General features: G+C 39.3%; 1 protein-coding gene across 1 annotated transcript in view; it reads left to right on the forward strand.

Annotated features, from left to right (window-relative positions):
• Nucleotides 1-657: 657 nt before the first annotated feature.
• Nucleotides 658-22869, forward strand: part of IL31RA (interleukin 31 receptor A) — a 42159-nt gene continuing 19947 nt past the window's right edge. The window contains exons 1-6 of the mRNA XM_033009182.2: nt 658-765; nt 13072-13153; nt 14957-15253; nt 16693-16813; nt 18909-19090; nt 20516-20667. Coding sequence (XP_032865073.1) covers nt 13102-13153; nt 14957-15253; nt 16693-16813; nt 18909-19090; nt 20516-20667 — 804 coding nt within the window. The 5' untranslated portion in view covers nt 658-765; nt 13072-13101. The remainder of the gene's footprint in view (nt 766-13071; nt 13154-14956; nt 15254-16692; nt 16814-18908; nt 19091-20515; nt 20668-22869) is intronic.

The raw sequence follows: 22869 nt of genomic DNA on the forward strand, positions 1-22869 counted from the left end.
TCCTTAGATCTAATCTAAATCTGCCCTATTTCAGTTTTGAACTGTTACCTCTCATCCTATCATTCCCCCCCAGTAAAGAGTCCCTCCCCACCTTTCCTGTCCCCCCTTTAAGCACTGGGAGGCTGTTATGAGGTCTCCCCGGAGCCTTCTATTCTCCAGGCTGAACCCCCCCCACTCTCTCAGCCTGGCCTCACAGGGGAGCTGCTCCGGCCCCCGATCATCTTCGTGGCCGCCTCTGGACCCCCTCGAGCAGGTCCCTGTGCTGATGTTGCGGCCCCCAGAACTGGACACAGCACTGCAGGGGGGGTCTCACGAGAGCGGAGTAGAGGGGGAGAACCACATACGTGCTAGTGCGCCCTAAAAACCTACAGCTGCGGAGTTGCGGGGTGCCCCTTTGCCGGGTCAGCGCCCGGCAGGCGGGGTCCCGGCGGGGGGGGCGGCCCCGCCTCAGCCCCCCGCGGTGCCGGCTGGGCGAACGGCGGCGGTGGGGGCTCCGGCAGGGGCCGGGGGGGGGGGGGGGCGCTGGAAGCTTCGCCCCTCGGTCCCTTGCGGGTCCCCGAGGCGGTGGCTCCGCGGGGCGGGTGGGGCTCCGCGGCGGAGCGGAGCGGCGGGGCCCGGGGGCGGTCCGACGGTGTCTGTCTTTCAGAATTACAGGAAAAAGCGTTGCTTGTGCCGAGCCTGGTAACTTCCTATTTTGTTACATCCCTTCGCTGTCGCGAGGAGGCAGGGGTCCCCGTGAGGCGAAACGCCCGTTCTGCTGCTGCGGTAAGTGAAAGGTTGGGGGTTTTGTTTTGTTTTGTTTTTTTTCTCAGAGGTCCCTCTGTTAATTTAAGTTAATATGGAGCATGGAAAGTGTGAAACTTCCCCGGAGCATTACTCGAGTGGATCTTTACCCGCGGGGATGCATGCTTGCATTCATGTCTCTCCAGATGTTCGCCCCAGACTTGAGGCTGTGCATGTCTCTCTAGGCCAAGCAACTCTTTTCAGTTTCTTTCTTTCAAGTCCGTGAGATAGTCAGTTGAAGCCTCCTTTTCAGCTGGTTGCGTTTGTCTCTTTTTGGGAAGAATATGATACAGATATTTGGCAGCGGTTTCCTTTGTGTATGCAATAGTAAGAGCTAGTTCTCAAAATGTTTGCAATATATGCAGTCATCAAAGGCAGTAAAAGCTCTTTCCTAACTGCTGGCTGCTTAAATTGTTTGTATTCACTCAAATTTTCTCCAAGTGGGGTATCAGATTTAAATTCACTGGTCTCCTGCTGCTTCTATGCTTGCACAGTTTATGCCTCCTGGGAAAGAATTATTTTGTGTTACGTTTGTATACACATCTGTCATGAGTATCACCTACACGCGCACATTCTTAAATGGGAGATGCTGCACTGACCATCTCATCTCTAATGGACTGCATGACTGTCAGTATAATTGTCAAAAATAGTTGAAATCCAACTTCTAACCTCTGTCTGTGACACTGGGCAAGAGAATGCTTTTATGTTTGAATAAGGCTTCATATATTGGGCAAAAGAAAGGAAAGATCAGTTCAGATTTTTCTGTCAGAGGCTAGTCAGTAACACAACAGGTTTCAAAATGGATAAAAATAGGAGAAAAAAAGTGCTTTGGTTTTATATCATAGAGGTTGCAGTATTCAGCATTAAAGATCTTGATTTTTCTATAATAATTATGTAAATCAGGTAATTTTTTGCATTATTTGGTGCTTGTAGGAAACATTTTAAATTAAAAAATGCCATACAGGGAGATCTCAAAATGTAGCTGATTTTTGTAGGTACCATGGAGTCTGGTTTCACAGTACCATGCCATGTTTCAGTTAACAATTTTGGCTAAGATATGAAAATATTGTAAGTAAAGTTTACAGTATAGGTAGTAAACAAAATAAAAACAGTGTGTATAACCTTAATGAGATTATCTGAATTAGCAGGGTGTTATGGCAATTGTTTTACACAGGTCAACACCAAGATAAATATATTTGGGACCAAAGAATACAGAAGATGCTCAACAGGACAAAAAATTATTGGAAAGTAATAATGTAAAGACCATTTTAGATGGCTGTGTCCTCCGTTGGGGAAAAAAAGAGCTAATGTTCTGCTTAGAATTACAGTAGTAGGAATAGCAGGTAGGTGCCTGATACTGATCTTACATTCCTATAACAAGGTACATGAGGTGTTTAGCATCCAGCAGTGAAAGGTGGCAAGGAATGGGTGAAGATTAGCTGTGCAGAGGTTTCCCTGTCATGTTACACATTCACTGCATTAATGCATTGGAGACTAGCTCACTTCTGTAAATGTAGCTATGACTATTCAGATATTGTGTCTGTACTTCAAGAAGGGTGTGAAATACTGGAGAACCTTCAAAAGAGAATATAAAAAAATTAACCAAAGGAAATGGAAAACAAACCTTTGAACGCGGACTTAATGTATACTCTTTACATTTATATAAGGTAGAGGTGAATATGGAGAAGGATATTTGATCTTGGGAGTGTAAGCAAGCATCTTAGTCACTGTGAAAAAGATACAAGATGAAATGGTGTGTAGGTATTGTCTATGTTCAAAATTAACTCCTAAAACCAAGATTGATTGATGCAATAGTAGTTGTGGTTTGAGCCCAGAGAGCAACTGAGCACCACACAGGGATTCACTCATCCCTTCCCCTCAGGAATGGGAAGGAGAAAATAAAGTAAAAGGCTCCAGAATTGAGATAAGGACAGGAAGGGGTGGCTCACCCATTGCAGTCACAATTACAGGCAAAAGACAGATTCGTTGGGGGAATTAAAAGAACATCACTTTAATTCAAACACTAACATAAACAACACTTAACGGACAGGGTGAGACAGTGAGAAGCCCACTACATCCAAAAAACACCTCCCCCCCACCCCTTCCTTCTCCTCAGGCTCAGCTTTGCTCCCAATCTCTCTCCCTCCTCCCCCAGCAGCGCAGGGGGCAGGGGATGGGGGTTACAGCCAGCTCACTGCTCCTGCCTTCTCGGGAGGTGGGGTGAACACCGCACATCCCTCCCCTGCTCCACGGGGCTCCCCTCTCCCTGCAGACACTCCTCCATGAACCTTCTCCAGCGTGAGCGCTCCCCACGGGATGCAGCCATTCCCATGCTGCTCCCAGCGCTGAACCACAACCGTGGGGCCACTTCTCCCCTCTGAGTCCCGGCTTCCTTTAAGAACACACCTGTGCTGGTGTGGGCTCCTCCACAGGCTTCAGGTCGGCCTCTGCTCCACTGGTGACCTCCATGGGTGGCGGGAGGCCGGCCCTGCCATCTCACCATGGCATACAGGGGGGTCTGTTACAGCGCACCTCCGCCCCTTCCTCCTCCTTCCTTCCACTTCTCATAACTCCAGCTCCCCCTCCCAGCTTCCCCTTCTTAAATACTTTACCACAGAGCCACATCCACCGTTGCTAATTGGCTCAGCCTTGGCCAGAAGCGGGTCCAACTTGGAGCCAGGGGAGCTTTCAGGAAGTTTCTCACAGGGGTTCACCACTGTGGTCCCCTCCCACACTAGCGCACACACCCCCTCACCCCCCCAACTCTCAAACCTGGCACAGTAGTATCAGCACAAAGCTCACTATTAGCTGAGTTTGTAATAATCTGACTTCACAATGTTTTCTACAATATGTGATTAAATCTTTTTCAGAATGGTGTATTATGTGTATAGGTAAGTTGTGGGGTCACGGTCGTCTTTTCTAAGTGATGAAGTATGAAAGTTTTGCATTCGTTTTGTTCTCTTCCTGTGTCTGGGAGCACAGGATTACCTTAATTGTTCTCAGCATTCTTGTAGTGCAGCACTGCAGTGGGACAGGGATTATAATTGTATCCTCCATTTTGGGGCTGTAGCTGATTCCCTAAACAAGTCCAGGGGAATTTTAATTCGCTTTCTTACGAAACACAGTTTGCTAATGTTATTTAAGTGGATGTGTGTTTTGCTCTGGAACATCTGGAAATGGTTTTAGTTCAAGAGGCAAGGCTTTACAAGGTGAAGTAATGCTCTGAAGTAGTACAGAAAATCTTCCTTCTGATTTTCTGACAGGTGTGTATTCTGTACAAACTTCAGGCTAAAACCACCCAAATGTGGCAACTGTGAGAGGTTCAGATCTAGCCAGCCTCTCTTACTGAGAGTTTCATGTTTCTTTAAAGTTCAATGCATGGGTCCTTCTGCCCTGACCATGCATTTTTCTCACTACTTGCTTACCATGGCAGAGGCACCTTGTTCTCCACCTTTGTTTGAGTGACTGTGCTCAAGGAAGGGGCACAAAGACAGCCATCCTATCTAATAATATCTTACTAACTGAAAGCATCTGACACAAAATCGTCTTTCAAAGTAGACTCTTGTAGACAAAATAGACTTTGTAGTCCCTCAAATGCTGAGCCTAAGAAGAAAGCTCCAAGACCAGACCTGTACATGAAGCCTGTTTAAGCCCTAGCTTGACTGTTTCTTCTTTCTCAGTGAAAAAAAATCAAGGAATGACAGTGCTGCTGTGAGCACTGTGGTTCTTTCTGGTAGTATCACCAACATTCAGCTCTAGTGATACTGATGGCCTGGCCTTTTAGTGAGCATTATCAAATTGGATATAATCATATGGTTAAAATGAAAAAAGTGACCAATATGTAAAAGTAATTAAATGAAATCTTGTTTTGTGCTTGTAGCTTTAAGCTTTTTCCCTAAACATTGTTTTTATTATGAAATGTAATATATTAATTGGCAAACAAATATTTGTTTTACAGCTTTTTTATCTAGTTTACCATTTTATACCTTCAGATATATTTAGAGACTTACTTGTTATGCTTATTCAGAGAATAATGAATTATATTCTATTTACTAGATATGGATTAATTATGTTTTCTGTATTAGTATCAAGCTGCATTTAGGTAAAAATTGTATTTAAATTCCAGTGTACAGCATTTTATGTTAAAACATTAATATTCAATGTTCTGCTAAATATTGTTGTATAACAAAATACAGGGTTCATCAAAACATGTTTTGCATCTGTAACTAGGGTATAGTAAGCAAAATAACTTATCAGCAGTTATTAACTGAACTGACATTTCCTGGTTTCTATGTCCTTCAGGATTTTAGAACAAAAGTATCTTATCCTTTTGTGCTTATTTTTTTTATTTACAGATTGAAAGAGGAAAACAGCTTTCCTGCTTTTTCAGTTTCCAGACGATTTGCAGCTTTTAACTTAACAAGTCATTGAACAAAATTAATACAACATTTGTTTATATTTTTTTCCCACTCTCGCATTTTTAGAACAACTTTCTGTCGTCAGAAGTTGGCACTGCATTTCAAGGGGCTCTGCTCCATGATCCTTCTTCAGATATGTCCATAACCTTAGTGGTTTCTGTTTTCTAAATAAATATGTATTGTTTGAATGTATTTAATTTATTTTAGTAGATTATGATAGCAATATGTTTTAAAGTCTGCTGTCATAATTTCAAATTTAAATAGGTTTATTTTTCAAAAGCAAACATGCTTAAGTCCTGTTTAAATCAAGTTCTTTTGAAAAGTTAAAATATTAAATCTTACTCATTTTGGCCTGAGGTTCAGCTGACTATTTTTAGCTCAGTTAAGGACTGTGGGTTATGAAACTAGTGTGCTCAGGATCTTTCACTATAGTCTGTCATGTTTCCCGTGGATGAGCTTGTCAGCTCATGATTTATGGGGATGAGAGAGTTGAGAAAAGCCGTTAGCTGTCCCTCACATTTACTTCTTTCTCCAGCAGGCTTACATGTAATTTTCTTCTCTAACCCATGTAGAGAAACTTCCATTTTCCTCTTCTGATGCTCACTGGTACTTGCCCTTGATGGAATCCTGGCCAATCCTGGAAGCTGGAAGCTACACCCTTTTATCTAGGAAGGAGGCTGAAGTTCATATTTGGGTCATTTGCCTGAAATGTCCTCTTTCCCTCTAGGGTTTGAATCTTGGAGTTCTGAAAACTGATGGTTATGGCTTTTCCAATTACTTCTGTGCATAACATCACAGTCGGGTGGCCCAGTGGGGACCAAGTGTAGGTTTGGGCTCCTGGCATTCGACACTGGCTGATCTTGTGTAGGGCAAGGTCTGTCTCCCTATAGGGTAGCTGGCATGACAGAGCTGCAGCAATTGCTACTAAACAGTAAACAAAAGACAGCAGTGGCTGTTCAGCTTCTCTCCTCTTTCATAGTTGTTAGAAGAGTGTCACACATAGTAGGAACGGATGCCCTGTCAGTTTCCAGCAAAGATGTTAGAAATTCTTGAAGAGGACTGGGCTTATGTTTTATATAGACCAAAGGCGTACTGCCTTTCCATTTATAGATGTACCATGTTCTTTAATCATGGTGTAAGAGCATATAACTGCATGCAAATGTGTTTGTGGAGTTAAAAAGTATCTTAGAATTGGATTTAATGAAAAAAGCTTTCCTGTCCATTAAGAAATAGTCCTAAATAGAGTATGGGAAAAAGTTACTTTGGGTAATTTTTTCCCTCTGACTTCTTTACATTTTTAAACCATACTTCTTCCAAACAACTTACATTTCAAAATGAAAATGGAAAACCACAGGTTTTGGTATTGAGAAACCTTGTGTTTCATCAACTATGTTACACAATTTTTTATTTATTTAATAAGACCTTAATTGAGATTGCCCCACCTGCAGCTTTGGTGAATCAGTTTTTTTAAATAGTTAAAGAAGACAGTTCTGTTCATGCTATTTATTTAGTCACCAGAATTGAGCTTTTGTTGGTATCTTTAAGTGAAGCACTTCTGAATTTGTGATGTGACTTTCACTCAGGAGTGTTCTTTCATCACTCTTACATGTACAGTCTCTTAAGACACAAAGAGCTATTTAGTCACGTGTCAGTATAGTGACAACCACGTAGGATGTGAGCAGTGTTGTAACCCGTTGAGTAGCTACCCTGTTCTCTGACATGTAGTAAATAGCGTCTGGCATGTCAAATAACCAGCTACTAATTGGTATTGGAGAAGATGCAACACAGCATCAGGACTGAACCAAATCAACAGCTCACAGCTGGGAAGAAGTGTCATGGAGGTCTTTCTCCCCAGTCTTTTCCCTTATTTCACCAACTCAAATGCCTGTCAAATCATGTAAGAAGTTGCTTACACTTGCCAATGTTATAGTAATATATTTTTTGCTTAGTTTTCTGCTATTTTTGCAAGTAGAAGTGACTTACTGTGTGATAGGCTCTAGAAGAAGGGTAAAAGGTAGGTATGGGTACCGAACGAGGAGCACTCACTGACTGTGGATTGGATCTTTGGCTGTTTAAGCTTTCTGGTGAACATGTGCAACTAGAATTTTTCAAAGGCTTGTAACTTGGCATCATGGCCAGATTTACCATGCCTGATCTCTAGCACTGTGCTTCACTGTGGTATAATATGCAGTGGTATGTGGTACTTCTGACACAAGCATAATTGAAAAATGTTTTATGATTTTCCAATGCTTTTGAGTTCTGATCTCTTGCTAATGAAGTGTGGGATTGCTAGAGCTAGTCAAATGAATTTGATTAAATAAATGGTTTCCTTATTCTTGAAATAGCTGAACTATTTTGGCTGAAATGCAGCCTTTTCTGCCTTGTGTATCCTCAAAAATTGTAAAACAGCGTACATAGAATATCAGCAGAAACTTAGAGTTTTACCAAGTTGTAAGCAAAGAAAGATGGTGGGAAGTGGTAAGTGTTTGATAAACTTAGCAGGCTTTTTTTTTTTTTTTTTTTTTCATATAGCAGATTGTTCTTCATCTCCCTGTAGAGTTTTTGCACCCTCTGAAGTGTTCTGTGCTCTAACCAAAGTTGTGGTTCAGCTCATACTTTCTTTCCGTTTTTCTCACAGACTTTCAGCAAAGATCTACAAAATAATTTAATTCTCAGAAGAAGGGTAGCTGCTCCCAGATAAAGTCAGTGTCCACGTCAACTCATGGTTGCTCTTTTTGCACCAGATCTTCTACTGAAATGGACTATTAATTTTATTAAAATCATTTCATAAATGTATTCTTTCCTAGACTGGAAGGGACTTTGCATGTCCTGGGGAGAACCATGATCTTTGTTTTGTTCTCGATATTAGCTGAGGGGTTTTTTTGAGTAGTACACAAAGCAGGAAAACCTATTAGCACTTTTTACTGAGAGCAGTGTAATCAAGTTCAGTATTGACAGCTGTTCAGTGATGACATTGCTTTTCTCTCTTTTGCTTGATTCTTTTATAGTTGCGTATATTTGAAATGCTGCTGCCTATATGATCTGGAAGTAGTTGTTCTTGACATACTGTTATCTAGCCATATGGCAAATTTTTGTTGTTTTTTGTTACTGTCTAGTTATATTTGGTGAATCTAGGGAATAAGTCAATCTAGGGGAAATTCTTTCATTAGTCACAGCCATAATATGTAAACCTTGTATTCTGTGTCTGATGCAGACAGATGGAAAACCTGTATTTTGAACTACTGTTTTTACTTCATAAAGTCTTTACAATACCGAATACACAGTGGGCTTTTATTGCATGTTGCTATCAGTTAAGACAACAGAAAAGAAAGAATAGAGTTTTATTATTTATGTTAAGTTCCTTAAGCTCTTCCCTGTAAACAACTATACATGTGCTTATCTTTACATACCACAGAGAGTATTTGGTATTCTCATGAATGAGTATAACCTCCAAGATTAAAGCCATATTCATACAGCTGTTGCAAAACTGTTTTATTTGGCTAATAAAAATGTTTGTTTTTTAAAGTTTTTAAAGAAATGCTTATGCCAGTGTACCATCTGTAACTCATTATTGATTTGTCTTTGGCTGATCATTCCTGCTCTGTCAGATAGTTTTGATTAGGTACAACATCTTGTAGTGCTCTTCGTTATTTTGCTTAGTTTTGTTGATGTTGATAATCCTCTCTGACATGTGTTGGTTTTCTGCAACTACTAGTATCCTAGATAATGAAGTACTGACCACATTAGTGTTCATACAGCTGTATAACGATCATTGGTGTGTATGCCTATGAAGTTGCCAAAGCCTCTTTTAGAGTCGTTATTATGATTTTTCTTTAATTTTTAACAGAATGTAGTTTTCTTGTAGCTGTGACTTTGGGACTGATTCTTTTACTTAGGTAACTTTCTTAAAGTTTTAAAAATTTAATAAGAATAAACACACATTTTAGTGCTTACAAAATATATTCTTGTTGTGGTTTGAGCCTGGTTCGCAGCCCAACACCGCGCAGCCGCTCACTCCTCCCTTCTCTTCCAGTGATGAGAAGGGACGAGTGAGCCAGGCTTGGGATTCAAGATAGGACCGGGAGGGGCAGACCACTCATTATGGTCACTGGCAACAGGCAGACTCGTTATGAGAAGAAAACCAGAACATACATTTATTACAGACACTAACAACAACACTTAACATAATAGGACAGCGAGAAGCATTGCCACATCTTGAGAACACCTTCCCCCCACCCCTCTCTTCTTCCTGGCCTCAGCTCTGCTCCCGATCTCTCTACCTCCTCCCCCAGCAGCGCAGGGGCAGGGAATGGGTGTGCAGTCAGTGCTGCCACTTCTTCCATCTTTGGTGGGGGAAGCTTCTGGAACTTGTTCCCCCTGCTCTGTTGTGGTCCCCCTCTTACAGGAGACAGTCCTCCACAAACTTTCTCCGACCTGAGTTCCTCCCATGGGCTGCAGCATTTCCTTACACTGCTCCGTCATGGGTCACTAACTTCCTCCAACTGGATTCCCTCCCACGGCTGCAGCCCTTCCCGAGCTGCTCCGGCGTGGGACACCCCCGCATGCTGCAATCCTCCCAGTGCTGAATTACAGCAGCGGGGCTGCCTTTTCCCACAAGACCCCGGCCTTCTTTGGGCACAGCACCTTGATCAGGCAAGCAGAAGCCACAGGCCATAAATCAGTGTCTGCTCCACCGTAGATCTCCATGGGTGGCAGGGGGGGCCGCCCTGCTGTCTCCCCACAGGATACAGGGGGGTCTCTGCTCCAGCACACCTCCCCCCTCCTTTCTTCCTCCGTTCCTCCACTGACCTTGGTGTTCACGCAGCTGTAGCAACTCCTCCTCACAAGTCCGACTGCACGTCACCACGTCCCTTCTTACATACATTATTGCAGAGACGCAGCTGATTGGCTCAATTTTCCAAACAGAAGTGGAGCTGACTTAGAGCTGGGGGAGCTTTGAGAAGCTTCTCACAGGGGGCCGCCCCTATAGCCCCCTCCCCTGCCACCAAAAACCCCCACCACTCACTCAACCCAGGACAATTCTTAGGTTTAACAGGGTGGAACTTCTAGTATCTCATCAACTTTGTTGTGGACTATATTGATTCTAAAATTTAAAAATAACTAAATATTTTTAAATCTGCATCTGTTTTTAATTCTGCGCCTACTGGTGCAGAACACTTGGAATAATTTCTGAAGGTTTTTGGGGTTTATGGCCATCAATAGCATAATTCATCTTTACTGATTTGAGAACAAGATCTTATACCCTAGGTAATTAAAGCAGTAGATTCCCATGCTTGCTTTATTTCTTGTTGGTACACATCTTGCTACAGCTCTACTTTAGGAGTGTGTCACTGGGCAAATTCTTCCCTAATTTCTCTTTTGATCACATGTGTCTTTCATTTTTTTTCTCCTGTTTTACACTGTTATAACCTCAAAGTTTGTAAGTGCTTTCTGAGACAGACTGAAAATAATGTTTAAAATGAGTTCTGGCAGACACTGAGCAGAAATAATTTTTTTTACTATGTTTGTCTCTTAGGTTACTGTAAAAGTTTATGTTGTTGCAAAACCAATACATTTTTTTGGAAGGGAACATAATGTAAGGCAGAAACTCTTCTGCCTATATCCCACCCATAGATCTCTGTCCCAGAGAGTGACCTGGTGCAGACCTGCTTCCGAGCATTGCCTGACCCTGTGCGAGGAGGAGATCCCTTGTGTGGTCTGAAAGCTGCTGGTTCTAAGGAGATGGCACTTGCCTCCCACCTGGAGCCCTCCTAACCTATAGGTTTGCATGGAGAGATGAAATTCCAGCAGCTCACTCCTCAGATAAATCTAAAAACCTAATGTGAAACAGGCATCCTAACTAACTACAGCAATAGTAATCCCCATCTTTTGCTTATGAACATAGTAGCTAGAGCTACTTGTCCACTAAGTAGGAATACTGGGCCCTAGGCCCTTGTATGCTGAGGGGGATCTGAAATCTCTGTTTTCTATAGGCAGACCTCATACCTACTACCCAAATGAGTCATCTGGGTTGCAGCATATTCTGCCCTTCATGTTGGAGTTGGGCTGCTTCACAGACAGGGGTTGTTACAGACAAACTGATGAAGTGTGAGCTGGATGAAGACAGTGGGGTGGATTGAAAACTGGCCGAACAAATGGGCCCAGAGGGTAGTGACCAGTGGCACAAAGTCTGTTTGGAGGCCATCGAGTAGTGGTGTACTCCAAGGATCAATACTGGATCCTGTCTTGTTTATCATCTTCATTAATGATCTGGATGATAAGGCAGAGCATACCCTCCGCAAGTCGGCTGTTGGCAAAATTGGGAGGAATGGCTGATATATGTCAGAGGGTTGCACTGCCATCCAGAGATGAAGTTCAACAAGGAGAAGTGCCAAATCCTGCATCTGGGGAGGAAAAACCACAGCCACCAGTACAGACAGGGGGCTGACCAGCTGGAGGGCAGCTTTGCAGAAAGGGCCCTGGGAGTCCTGGTGGACGCCAGGTAGAACATGAGCTGGCCATATGTCCTTGTGCAAGAGAAAAATAGTGGTATCCTGGGCTGTGTTAGGAGGATTGTAACAGCTCAAGGAAGGTGATCCTTCCCCTCTGCTCAGCACTGATGAGGCCATGCTTGGAGTGTTGTGTGCAGTTCTGGACTTCTCAGTATAAGAGAGATGTGGAGATACCGGAGGGAGTCCAGTGAACTGCCACTATGATGATTAAGAGGCTGGAGCATCTGCCATATGGAAGAAATCTGACAGAGCTGGGACTATTCAGCCTGGAGAAGAGAAGGTTCAGGGGGGATCTCACCAGTACCTGAAGGGAGGGTGCAGAGAAGACAGAGCCAGGCTCTTTCCAGTGGTGCCCTGTGACAGGACAAGATGCAGTGGGCACAAACTGAAACACGAGAGGCTCCCACTGAACATCAGGAAACACATTTTCACTGTGAGGGTGACTGAGCACTTGGCAGATTGACCAGAGAGATTGTGGACTTTCCATACTTGGAGATCTTCAAGAGTCATCTAGACATGCTCCTGGGCAACTGGCTCTGGGTGGCTGTGCTTGAGCAGAGTGGTTGGACCAGATGACCTCCAGAGGTCCCTTCCAATCTCAACCACTCTGTGATTCTGTATGACAGCTCTTGAGTGCTTGAGGCAAGGGGAGTGGTTGTTTTCTGTAATTTTGCCCCTGGAATCATAGATTCAGATGTACCTTTAGAAAGAAATCATTCTACTTCTTTGCTTTTCTCCTTGTCCCAGAGTTTCGGGTTTTTTTTTTGGCTGCACAGCAGTTCAGCTTCAAAGAGCAAGCCAAACAGAGGTACCTTCCCTTGCCTTTTGCAGAGTGTCGTTAAGTCTGGTGCCTGGGACACTTAGCTGGGATAAAACAAAACGTGGATTCACCCTCTCTCAGGTGGATGGTGACCTGGGATTTTTGCTCACTTCCTGAACAATTGTTTTATTAGGTGGAGATGCACAAGAGATGCGGATCATTCCTTCTCTTGCAACAGCCTTCCTTTTCAAAAGAATTCACTCTACTAAGTGAATCTGCTGAGAAGATGGCTAGGCAGGCTAGATTTCACATAGAAGTAGACATATTTCTTACCAATTCTTTACCATGGTCCTTGGAAGGTAAATTACTTAGGTGAATTGGCTTTCAGGTACACTTACCTCTCTCTTCTTTATAAGAAACACGTGCACTTATCTTAGGAAAACTGCATCAAGTTTCTCCCACTGTGCAGGTAAATAACACTTAGACAAAGCAATACTTAACTTGAATGCAAGTGAGAAATGCTGAAAAGCATTATTAACTCTTACACAAATGTTTACAAAGTATTTACTTGAAGTATTTTATTTCTATTTTATGACAGCACTTGCTACCCATACTTACTGAAAAGGAAATGTGCAACTGTCTGATTTGGATGTTCGTCCTGCTCTGCAGCTGTATAGCAGGTATGTTTCTTGATTATTAGCATCTGTCTTACCATAAGAAAGTTATCCAAAAGGTGACCTTCCCCAGATTAAATTTTTAAGAGTTCTGAAAAAGAAAAAAGTGTATTTTAAAAATTGCAGTTAGTAGGTGACTGACTAAATAGTGCACATTATATAGAGAGATATTAATTTATGGCACTCTTGATGTCCTCTTGTGGAATGTTAATTGTGATCATGATAAAAATCCAGTTAATGTCTGCTAGGTTTGAACTGTTTTAAGTCAGATATTACCTATTCAGAGATTTATGCAATGATTGTTAATGTTCTCATTCCTAATTTTAAAAGTCACCTAATAATGTGTGACTACTGATTTTTTTTATTTTTTCATATTTATTATTTTTTAATTAATTTTTTATTTTTTAAATTTTTTCTTTATTTTTTCCTTTTTCTTTTCATTTTTTCTCTTTTTAAATTTATTTTTTCTCTTTCTTTTTTTTTCTCTCCCTCTTCTCCCTCCTCTCCCTCTCCCCCCCCCTCCCCCTCTTCCTCCTCTTCTCCATCCCCCTCCCCCTCTCCCTCTTCTCCTTCTTAAGCATTTCTGGCATACAAAGTGGGTAACAGCAGTGAATGAGTGGCTGAGGATTAAAAATGCTTCTTGTGACAGTAATGCCACTTTACAGTGATTAAGTTCAATGGTATAGGCTACAATAGGAAATCACAGATTGAAATAATGACTTTATGACAATAATTGAAAGTTCACATGCAATTTATCACATGCAACTTCACACACAACAATAATTTATTAAATAATGATATTTTTGCCTTAAATTATTTGGGGATTAATGGAAGAGGAGTGCATATGTTTGTAGAAGCTTGAACGATATGTGAACCAGTGCAGGTAATTGCTTACAACTGATATACAGTAGAATTTGTGCAGCAGAGTGTAAATAGCCACTAGCATGACTTTGAAACATAAATGACTTTGAAACAAAAAGGACACAAAAAGAAATATAGAAAGCAATTTGCAGTTAATACACCCAAAGAAGGAGAGAATTAGCAGAAAACAAGGAATAAAGTTTAATATTTGATTCCCTTTCATTCCTACATTCTAGCAAAAAAATTCTATCTGTAAAATTTGGGAGGTTTTAGTTTTATTTAACAGATTTATTTATGAAATTTGGTTTCATGAAATAAGGGCAGCAAAATATATACAGCTAGCTCCTTTCAGGACTCTAATGGGTGATACTTTCACTGTTTGATAACTATGTTTCTGAATTTATAAATTCAGCCTGCTTCTGTGTTTTCCTTTTACATGCATTTTGTATACAGTTCCTTCACTGTGTCTGGGAATATAAATGCTATGAGGGCTAAAAGTACTAGTAATATATTGAAATATATTGGAACTTAGTTGTAAATTTTAAACAGTTTGATGTGTTTTCTGATATAGTAATTAGTAATGCTAACATTTAAATGGTACGCATACCTTTTGCATATAGGAATGTTTTTTAAAAACAGATTTAAAAGATTAGTGTCTCTTTCCTTCATTTTCAGCTATTAAAAAAATTAGAGTTGAAATTTCTACATTATTTCTGGGAAAGTATAGAAACATTATTCTTATATAATACTTACGGAAATATAGTAAGAAATGTGAACTGAGTTTCCAAACAGCAATATCTTACTCAAGTCACTACCTGAGCATTTTATTCGAAGTCCATATGAAAAAAATCTAATTAAATGATCTGTTGACAGTAAAATCAGTTATCATTTTTCCACTGGTATTTTAATAGGAGTGAGGTTATGTGATATCTTTGATTTTGGTTTTAGATGAAAAATCTATCAGAGATGCTGACATTTTTCCTTCATCTCCTGAAATTGAAAGAGGATCCACCCTGAAACTATTTTGTATTCTTGGAAAACGCTACACACCTCACAGAAATGCAAGCCACATCATCTGGAAATTGAATCATGAATTGATTTCTCAGGAAAACTATAACATTGTGAATGAGACTGTATCTAGTATAACCATCCATAACTTCACATACAGCAAAGCTCATGTGAAATGTTTCACTAAGTACTTGGGCAAGGAACAACTTTTGGTTCACACTGAAGTTAAATCTGGCTGTAAGTATAAATGCAGAAAAATTAATTTTAACATTTTTTAATAACTTACTGTAAAAATTTTAGTGTTAAAACAACTACATTTTTTTTTTTTTTTTAGCTTGTGGCATTGTAAGACACCTGTATTCAAATATCTTTTTTTTTCCTGAAATAAAGCATGAAATTGCAGGCATTCCTTACTAACACTGGCTTTTCATGTAATTTTATATGTATACGTGTAATTATACATGACTTTTAAATACATGTAATTTTATATGACTTTTGGCCATCTGAAGTGATTGGAGGTTTTATATTGAGTCCAGAGGGTACTGGGTCTGTCTCTTCTGTTATGTCTTTTGTCTAGCCTAGCCAACATTAGCTTTCTCCAGGGAGGATTTCCTCTCTGATCCTCTGTTCCAAAGAAATTATAATTACAATCTCTTATGAAGAAGGTTACACAATAAATATGTATACAAATTACCAAATCTATTGAACAAGTTAAGTCCAGACTCTACTAATGTATGCCTGGGGGTCCTATTCTAGCAAAGAAGCAATAAATGCAGAAAAATACCTCTGTGGAATAAAACCGAGGAGAAGGTATTGCCTATCTACGAAGTTTAGTGTGCCACAAGTTTGTCAATGAAAGAGAGATCTTTTGAGTGTGATATTAGGTGGGACAGAAAAGTACTATTTTGGAGAGGGCTTCTTCAGCCAGTTCATTTAACTAGGTGCAGTTGTCTTCCTTTCAACTACAGTTTCTTCTACTGAATGAAGAAGTCTGGCTTTAACAAAGAAGTCTTTGAGGGTGTTACATTTTCATGGATGTCTTCAGACTAAACAGATTGCAGAGGATTGTTTCCTTTGTGCTATCTTGCTTATAAGATAAAGAGTCCAGAATTAGTGATCTCTTCGAGTTCATACAGGTGTGTTTCCCAGGAAGTTGTCTGCTGCACTCTGAGGTCATGCAGGCTTCTCAGATTAGGGGTTCTCATAGTGTATGTGGTTGGACATTCTGGGAAGGAACCAAGAGGAGATTTATCTTTCAGAGAATGCCTTTTCCTGAACTTTTGTGCTGTTTGTTTGTTTTCCTCTTACTCTCTGGACTGGCCTTGAGCTACAGGCATGTTGTGGGGGCTATACTTAGAGGTTCAGGATGATGTATGTAGTGGTTTGATATAAGATAGTTAATGAGCTACTGCAAAAATATGTTCAGGCCCACTTAGTTAAATACTCGTGAGAAGTATTTGGAGAAAATCTCCCTGTCTCCCTAGGGGAAGAAAGACTGGTTTTGATTTTGGTTTTGTGAGGAGTTTTGAGGGCAGTAAGAAACTCTAAAATGAAATGCTATGCAAGACAGTGAAGTTTGTCATAATCTGCTTATTGACCAACAAAATGAGTTGTACATTAAAGTTACTTATTTTTACTGGACTTTTTTTTTTTTTTTTTAACCTTTGTCATTGTAGTTCCACCCGACACACCAGGAAATATTTCCTGTATTTATTACTTTGATGCTGAACTTGCCTGCACCTGGACTTCAGGAAGAGAAACAAATCTTACGACTAACTATACTCTTTACAGAAAAGTGTAAGTATAGGACGTATTGGAAACTGGGTTGCTGGGGTGAGACCACCAGCTCCCATCCCCTCATATCCTGACATCTGTTTAAATAAAATCTGGAGCCATCATGTTCAGAGTCATGCCATTTCCTCAATACATTTCATTAATTTGGGGTCAGTAATTGTTGAAAAGTGTTACAATCTGATACCTTTTTAGTATACTGTATTCTCAGCCCAGTATTCAGTAGAGAAATGTTTACATCAGAACTGATACTTGTTTCCTTGAAGTAATATTGCTAATTAGGTCAAAAGCTGAGTGAGCCTACCTACAAATGGAGAATGGAGGCCCTTTGTGGGAGTGTTACCCAGAAATGTTCTGTGTAACCAACTATGCTCATTTTGGATGGTTTAAAAAAGGTTACTTCCTCCTCTACTTTAAACAATTCTCAATTAAAGCTATTAAAGCCCCTGTTACTCTGCTTCACACCATTAGGATTTAACCTAGGGACCTTTGGAGACATAAAGTTTCAGTGACAGAATCCAGAGTTAATTGTCCTTTTTGGATTGCTCACATCTGGGGATTTGTACTTACAAACACAAATTATGTAGTCTCATGCTTTTTAGGGTTTTTGTGACCCCATTATAGAAGCATAAATACTTGATTCTTTCAAGTACTTACTTATTCATAAGTTACTGTGAAAAAGGCAAAATCAGTATTGCTCCAAGGCAGATCTCAGATACAATTTTGAAGGTGATAGCACAGATTTTGTCCCAAATAGACTTGTCAGTCTGTTCTTCATAATAGTGCTGCTTGTAGTGCACTTTTTCTGCCTAATCAAGACTCTAGGTAATATGATTTAATGAAGAGTTTTCTAAAATGTCTAAAATTATTCTTGAGAACAGGAAGGAATTCAGACTTGAAAGGAGATGTTTTCTTTTTTGTAAGTTATACTAGCATAAGGTATCTTTTTTATTTAAATGGTAGGGCAGAAAAATATCTTTAGTTTTATCTCTATTTTAGGCTTCCACCTTCATTAGGTGGACCTTTCTTACTTCTCCTAGTGTTTCTACATTTTATAACTTACCTGAGTCTGTGAAATCATAAACTAGAACAGCTACTGAAACTATGTTTCAATATTTCAGTATTGTTCCTTGCTGTACCAGAACAAATTCTTCTTTAACCACACAGTGAATTGGATTGCAAAACTATTTCCAGTAAAATCTAACCATTAATTTTAATCCAGATAGCTCCTCAACTGAGTTTACCATATGACTACAAGGGGGCAGGAGATGTGGGTGGAAACATACAGCTATGCATGTTAGAGAAGGCAGGACTACCTCCTTTCACAGCAGTGCAGCCTCACGCTTGCTTAAAAATGTTCATGAAATACCAGCCTAAAACTTTTTTGAGTTAAACGAATTATCTTATTGCTTACTGCATAATAGGAAATATTTAACACAGGCCCCATGTGTGAGTTTTTATTTGTTGAAGAATTTCTCTGTGAGTCAGTAAAATGAAACAAATTTTGTTAGTTTTGCATCCCAAACTACTTATTATGAAAGTATATGCTGTAAAGACAGCATACTATCAGTATGTTATTTCAGGAAAATCTGTCAAATTTCTATTACCTTGTAATAGCTTGGCAGTAGTACAATTTGGCTTTTATTTTTTCTGTATTTAAAAGAGGAATAAAGATTGTTATCACATAGTTCCATTTGGCATGTGATACTATATCTACCCATCATTTTAACGGGTGTTTTTTGGGGAGTTACATGATTTCACTTCTCTTTGAGATTTTAATCTAAAATAATAATAGCATGTGGGTCCCCCATTAAGGCATTTTTACTCTTCATTACTGCTTTGAAAAGTTCTCTTACTAATTGCAATTAAAGGTAATTGAGACTGTGCAAACTATTTATATGCATTTGCAGGAGCAGTGCAATTAGGAAAGAGTATTTGTTTGTACAAACATGTCGTCTAAGCTGATGTTCAGTGGTAAAAATGTCCTGCAACCTCAAAACATGTAAATAATAACTAAATAGTAACCCAACAATCAGTCTGAGTTATTATAAGAACATCTTCTTATTTATAATTCCATTTATTTTTCTCTTTTGCTTTTTAGGATGACAGAAGGAAGGATCAGTTCTCCAAATACAGGGGATTCCTGCCAAAGCAAAACGGAGTCATGTTCATTTTATTATCCAGATGCTTCCTATAGTGGTTCTTTTTGTTTTCAGGTGAAAGCTGAAAATGTTTTGGGTGAAGCCTCATCAGATTGTGTTCCTATGCCTATGGGAAAAATAGGTAATTAAAAAAAAGAGTTAAATAAAGGTAAAGCAGTGTATGTGGATCTGGCTGCACCCTTCCCAGTTACTTTTCGCTCCCTATAGCATACTGGTTAGAGAACTCTGAAACAAACTGCATAATCAAAGTTGGTTTACATAGAAGAAAATAATGCACAAATAATTTTTTTGATATAATAGTTTTGAAACTATTATTTGAGTTTAATTTAGTTTTAAATTGGTTTCAGTTTTGAACTGCCTTCTAATTTTGTTAGCTGAAATTGTGAAGTCTGAAATTGTGTTTAGGGTTTAATAAAATGTTTCATCCTTTCCAATTTTTTTCATCAAAATTTGTATGCTTCCAATTCAGTTGAAGCAAATTTCTTGTTATATTTTAATTAATGGCCTTTCCCTGTAAAATTCTTTGAACTGGTTGCTGATACAGCAGCAAGTTTCAGCAATTTCTTGGTCTTACCAAGAGGTGGTGAAAAATGGTAGTGTGTTGTATTCATACTATGAAATGTATAACTACAACAATATTTTTTTAAGCTTATGTGTGACATATCTATTATAAATTACTAAGTTTTTAATTATTAACAAGTAAAGGCCATATACTAAAACTTTTCGTCAAACAAAGTGGTACTTGGACTGTACTTTTTTATTTTTGAGTGGTACTAGATGTCAGTGCAATATCTGACTGGAAATTAATAGTAATATTGTAATTTCTCCAGGTCCATCCATCATTTACTCTGCTGTTCTACTTTCTGGTTAAGGAATGTTAAAAACCTACCTGTTCTGTGATTCACAGGAGCAATAATAATATTTTGCCTACCTCTTCTCCCTCTGCATTGTGCTGGATTTTTCTGTGTTCATTTTGGTGTAGTTAATCAACAGCTGTTTTAACTGAGTATTTTTGCTGCAGCACTCCATCAGCTCTCCAGCCATACACTCCTTTACTCCCTGTGTTCAGACTTGCTGTGGCTCCTCATTACCTTCCACATCCTCTGTACCAGTCATCTCTTTTCTTGGTGCTAATCCATTCTTTTACCATCATCTTCTTCACACTTGTGTCCCCCTCAAATCCTTTTCAACTGAATTCTTCTCTCAGCTGCAGTTCAGAGGTGACTTTGGCACCCCAGCTCTGCTTTGTTTCTTTTCCCTGTTGTTGTCTCTGAGTAGTATTCTTCAGTGCTGATACAGATTAAAGAAATCTGCACATCTGTTTGAAATCAGGTTTTTCAGCATTAAATCAGTTATGTGTGCAACCTCTCTTGTAGATAACTTCCCATATGTAGAGTTATGTCTATAAAAGAGACCATCACGTGAATACTCTGATAAGATGTACATTACTGGGATAATAAACTTACTGGAACACACATAGATGGAGTAATTCTGAACTTTTATAGAAGCATTTTCCCCTGTTAATGTTTTTGCTTCTCCATTCTAGAGAAATTTGATCCTCCTGAAATACTTTCAGTTCAAAAAATCCCTGGTATAAAGCAGTTGCTTACAGTAACCTGGAAAATGCCTGAGAAGATCATCCCTTCACAAGATTTAATTTGCCAGGTTCAATACAGAAACTTGTATTCAAACTCTTCGGTAAGCTACATAATTTTTTTTCTGAACGTTAGCTTCTTTGTGACTGACTTCTTAACGTTGAAAAAGGGAACAAGTAGTTGGAAATAATGATTAAAACCTTGTTATTTTAGTGGAGCCTAATTAGGTATGCATGATTTTAACATCATGGTTTTGTAGTCTAGGATTGTTCTCTTTCTTTTGGTTAATGTCTGTTTTGGTACATACCATATTTCTGAATATATTTCTGTGAAAGACTAAGGGATGACATTAGGCTAAGGGATTATACACACGGTCAAAGTATTTTATTTTCCTGTTGCATTCTGATGTTGAAAACAGCATTTACTCCCAGCCACAAAATTTGAATCAGATTAAGATGGACTAATACATTAATTCTCAAGTGAATTAAAGTATAAATTTTGCAAGATGGAAAATAAGGGAAGCTATTTTTCTGAGTTTGTCTTTCTGACACTTAAAGGGAACTGTTACAGAAAAAACAGTAGTCATTTGCTTTTCTCAGATGGCCTATTCCAATGCTTCTCAGTATGGTAGTGATTCTGTTTGCAGTCTAACTGTTTCCTCTTCCAAATTTAAGAATAGGCCACGTTGCTTGACTTGGTTTTTTTTTTTAAGCTCATGAAACTGAGATGTCTACTTTGACCTTACTATTTTATACATTAAATGTGTGAATGTGGGAGAGAAGAATTCATCAGAGTAACTAACAGTAGTGTCCTCAGAGCTTTAAAAAAGTTCCTGATAACTAAAAATGTTTCCAGCTAGCATTGTCCTTACATTCTCATGGGAAGTATCTTTACTGTAGATGTGACATATTAGTCGTTGGATTTAGAATACAATGTTCGGGATGATCTGATGGGCAGGATGTCTCAGGTCCACCTGGGATAATTGAAACTGAACTAGTATTTATCTAAAAGACCCATTCAAGATGTTTATTCCTTTGGAGTCGCACACTGGTGTCCTTGTGATGCTTACATGCATATGAGGTCCTTCCCAGGTGCTGAAAACGTTCATGTTTTTGCAAAGTTACAGCATTATTGTGTTGATTTGTCAGCATCTGCATAAGAAATCACCTATCTACTTTTTCACCCTCAAATGCAGTCTACTTCCGTTTTCTTCCTCAGAACTTGCCTGCATTTTTGCACAGACATTCTAGAGAAAAAATGGTAGCTGTGATCAATAAAGATAAAAATCTATTGAGTTTAGTTCTGTAGGATCTTAGACAGTCATGATTCATAGTTTTGTTTGTAGCCAATCCAATGGCAATGGCCAACAAATACAGTCTCAAGCCATCAGTTAGATATAGGAGCTGTTTTTCTGTCTGTCAGCACATATATGCAAAAAAAAACCCAACAAAAATGTTTGAGCAAATGACAGATATTTTCTTGACGTTTTAAGTCTTCCTACCAAAACAATCGAAATAGTTTGCTGTGAACTGGTTTTACCGAGTGAAGAACAGATGACCTATTTTTCTACTTTCATATACTAAGTTTCTAATTATAATTAAATGCTACTAACAGTCTTTTGTCAAGAAACTAGAAGATAGTCTGAGGTGTCTGCAATTTTATGTCAGGTTCTGCAGGAGGCTGGTAATAGGTCTGAAGCCCTTTTTATTTCCAGTTGGCTAAAGAACCTGTCACCTAGCAGTGGTTTGTAGATCCCTGAATTCATTCTTGTAGAAGCAGGTTTCTATTTTTGACAGTGAGTTTCTGGAGATCAGAATGGACTAAAATTTTCAGTTTCATTAGGCAGTGCACTTCCCATTATGTTGTTCAAATGAGTGCGTGTCTGCATTTTATATTGTTATAGTTTAATTCACTTTTCACTGGAAGGTTCAGCTGGTGGAAGGCGAGAATTTGTTCACAGGTTTTGGGCCTGCTGTTGTAAATCTATGTGCCATTACTACTTCAGTTTGGCTCCCAATAGGGAATCTTCCTTATTCTAAAACTTACCTTTGCTGACCTTATTAGAATTTAGCTAGCTTGAACATTTATTTTAGCATCTTTCTTTTTCAGTCATGTGAAAATTGAGAGGAGGAGAGTTGTTAATTATTGATTAATTTTTGCAATTTGTAAGAGAAGACATTTATACTGTTGTAGTGATTATATCACTCACTCTGTACACAAACAGTTAAATCTTCCTGTATTTCCTGTTGTTTTCTTCTACTTCTGGTTGCCAGTCCAGCTGAGTTGATGCATCAACTCCAGTTCC

The sequence above is a fragment of the Tyto alba genome, unplaced genomic scaffold, assembly GCF_018691265.1.
Source record: "Tyto alba isolate M040663 unplaced genomic scaffold, T.alba_DEE_v4.0 Super-Scaffold_42, whole genome shotgun sequence".
NCBI lineage: Eukaryota > Metazoa > Chordata > Aves > Strigiformes > Tytonidae > Tyto > Tyto alba.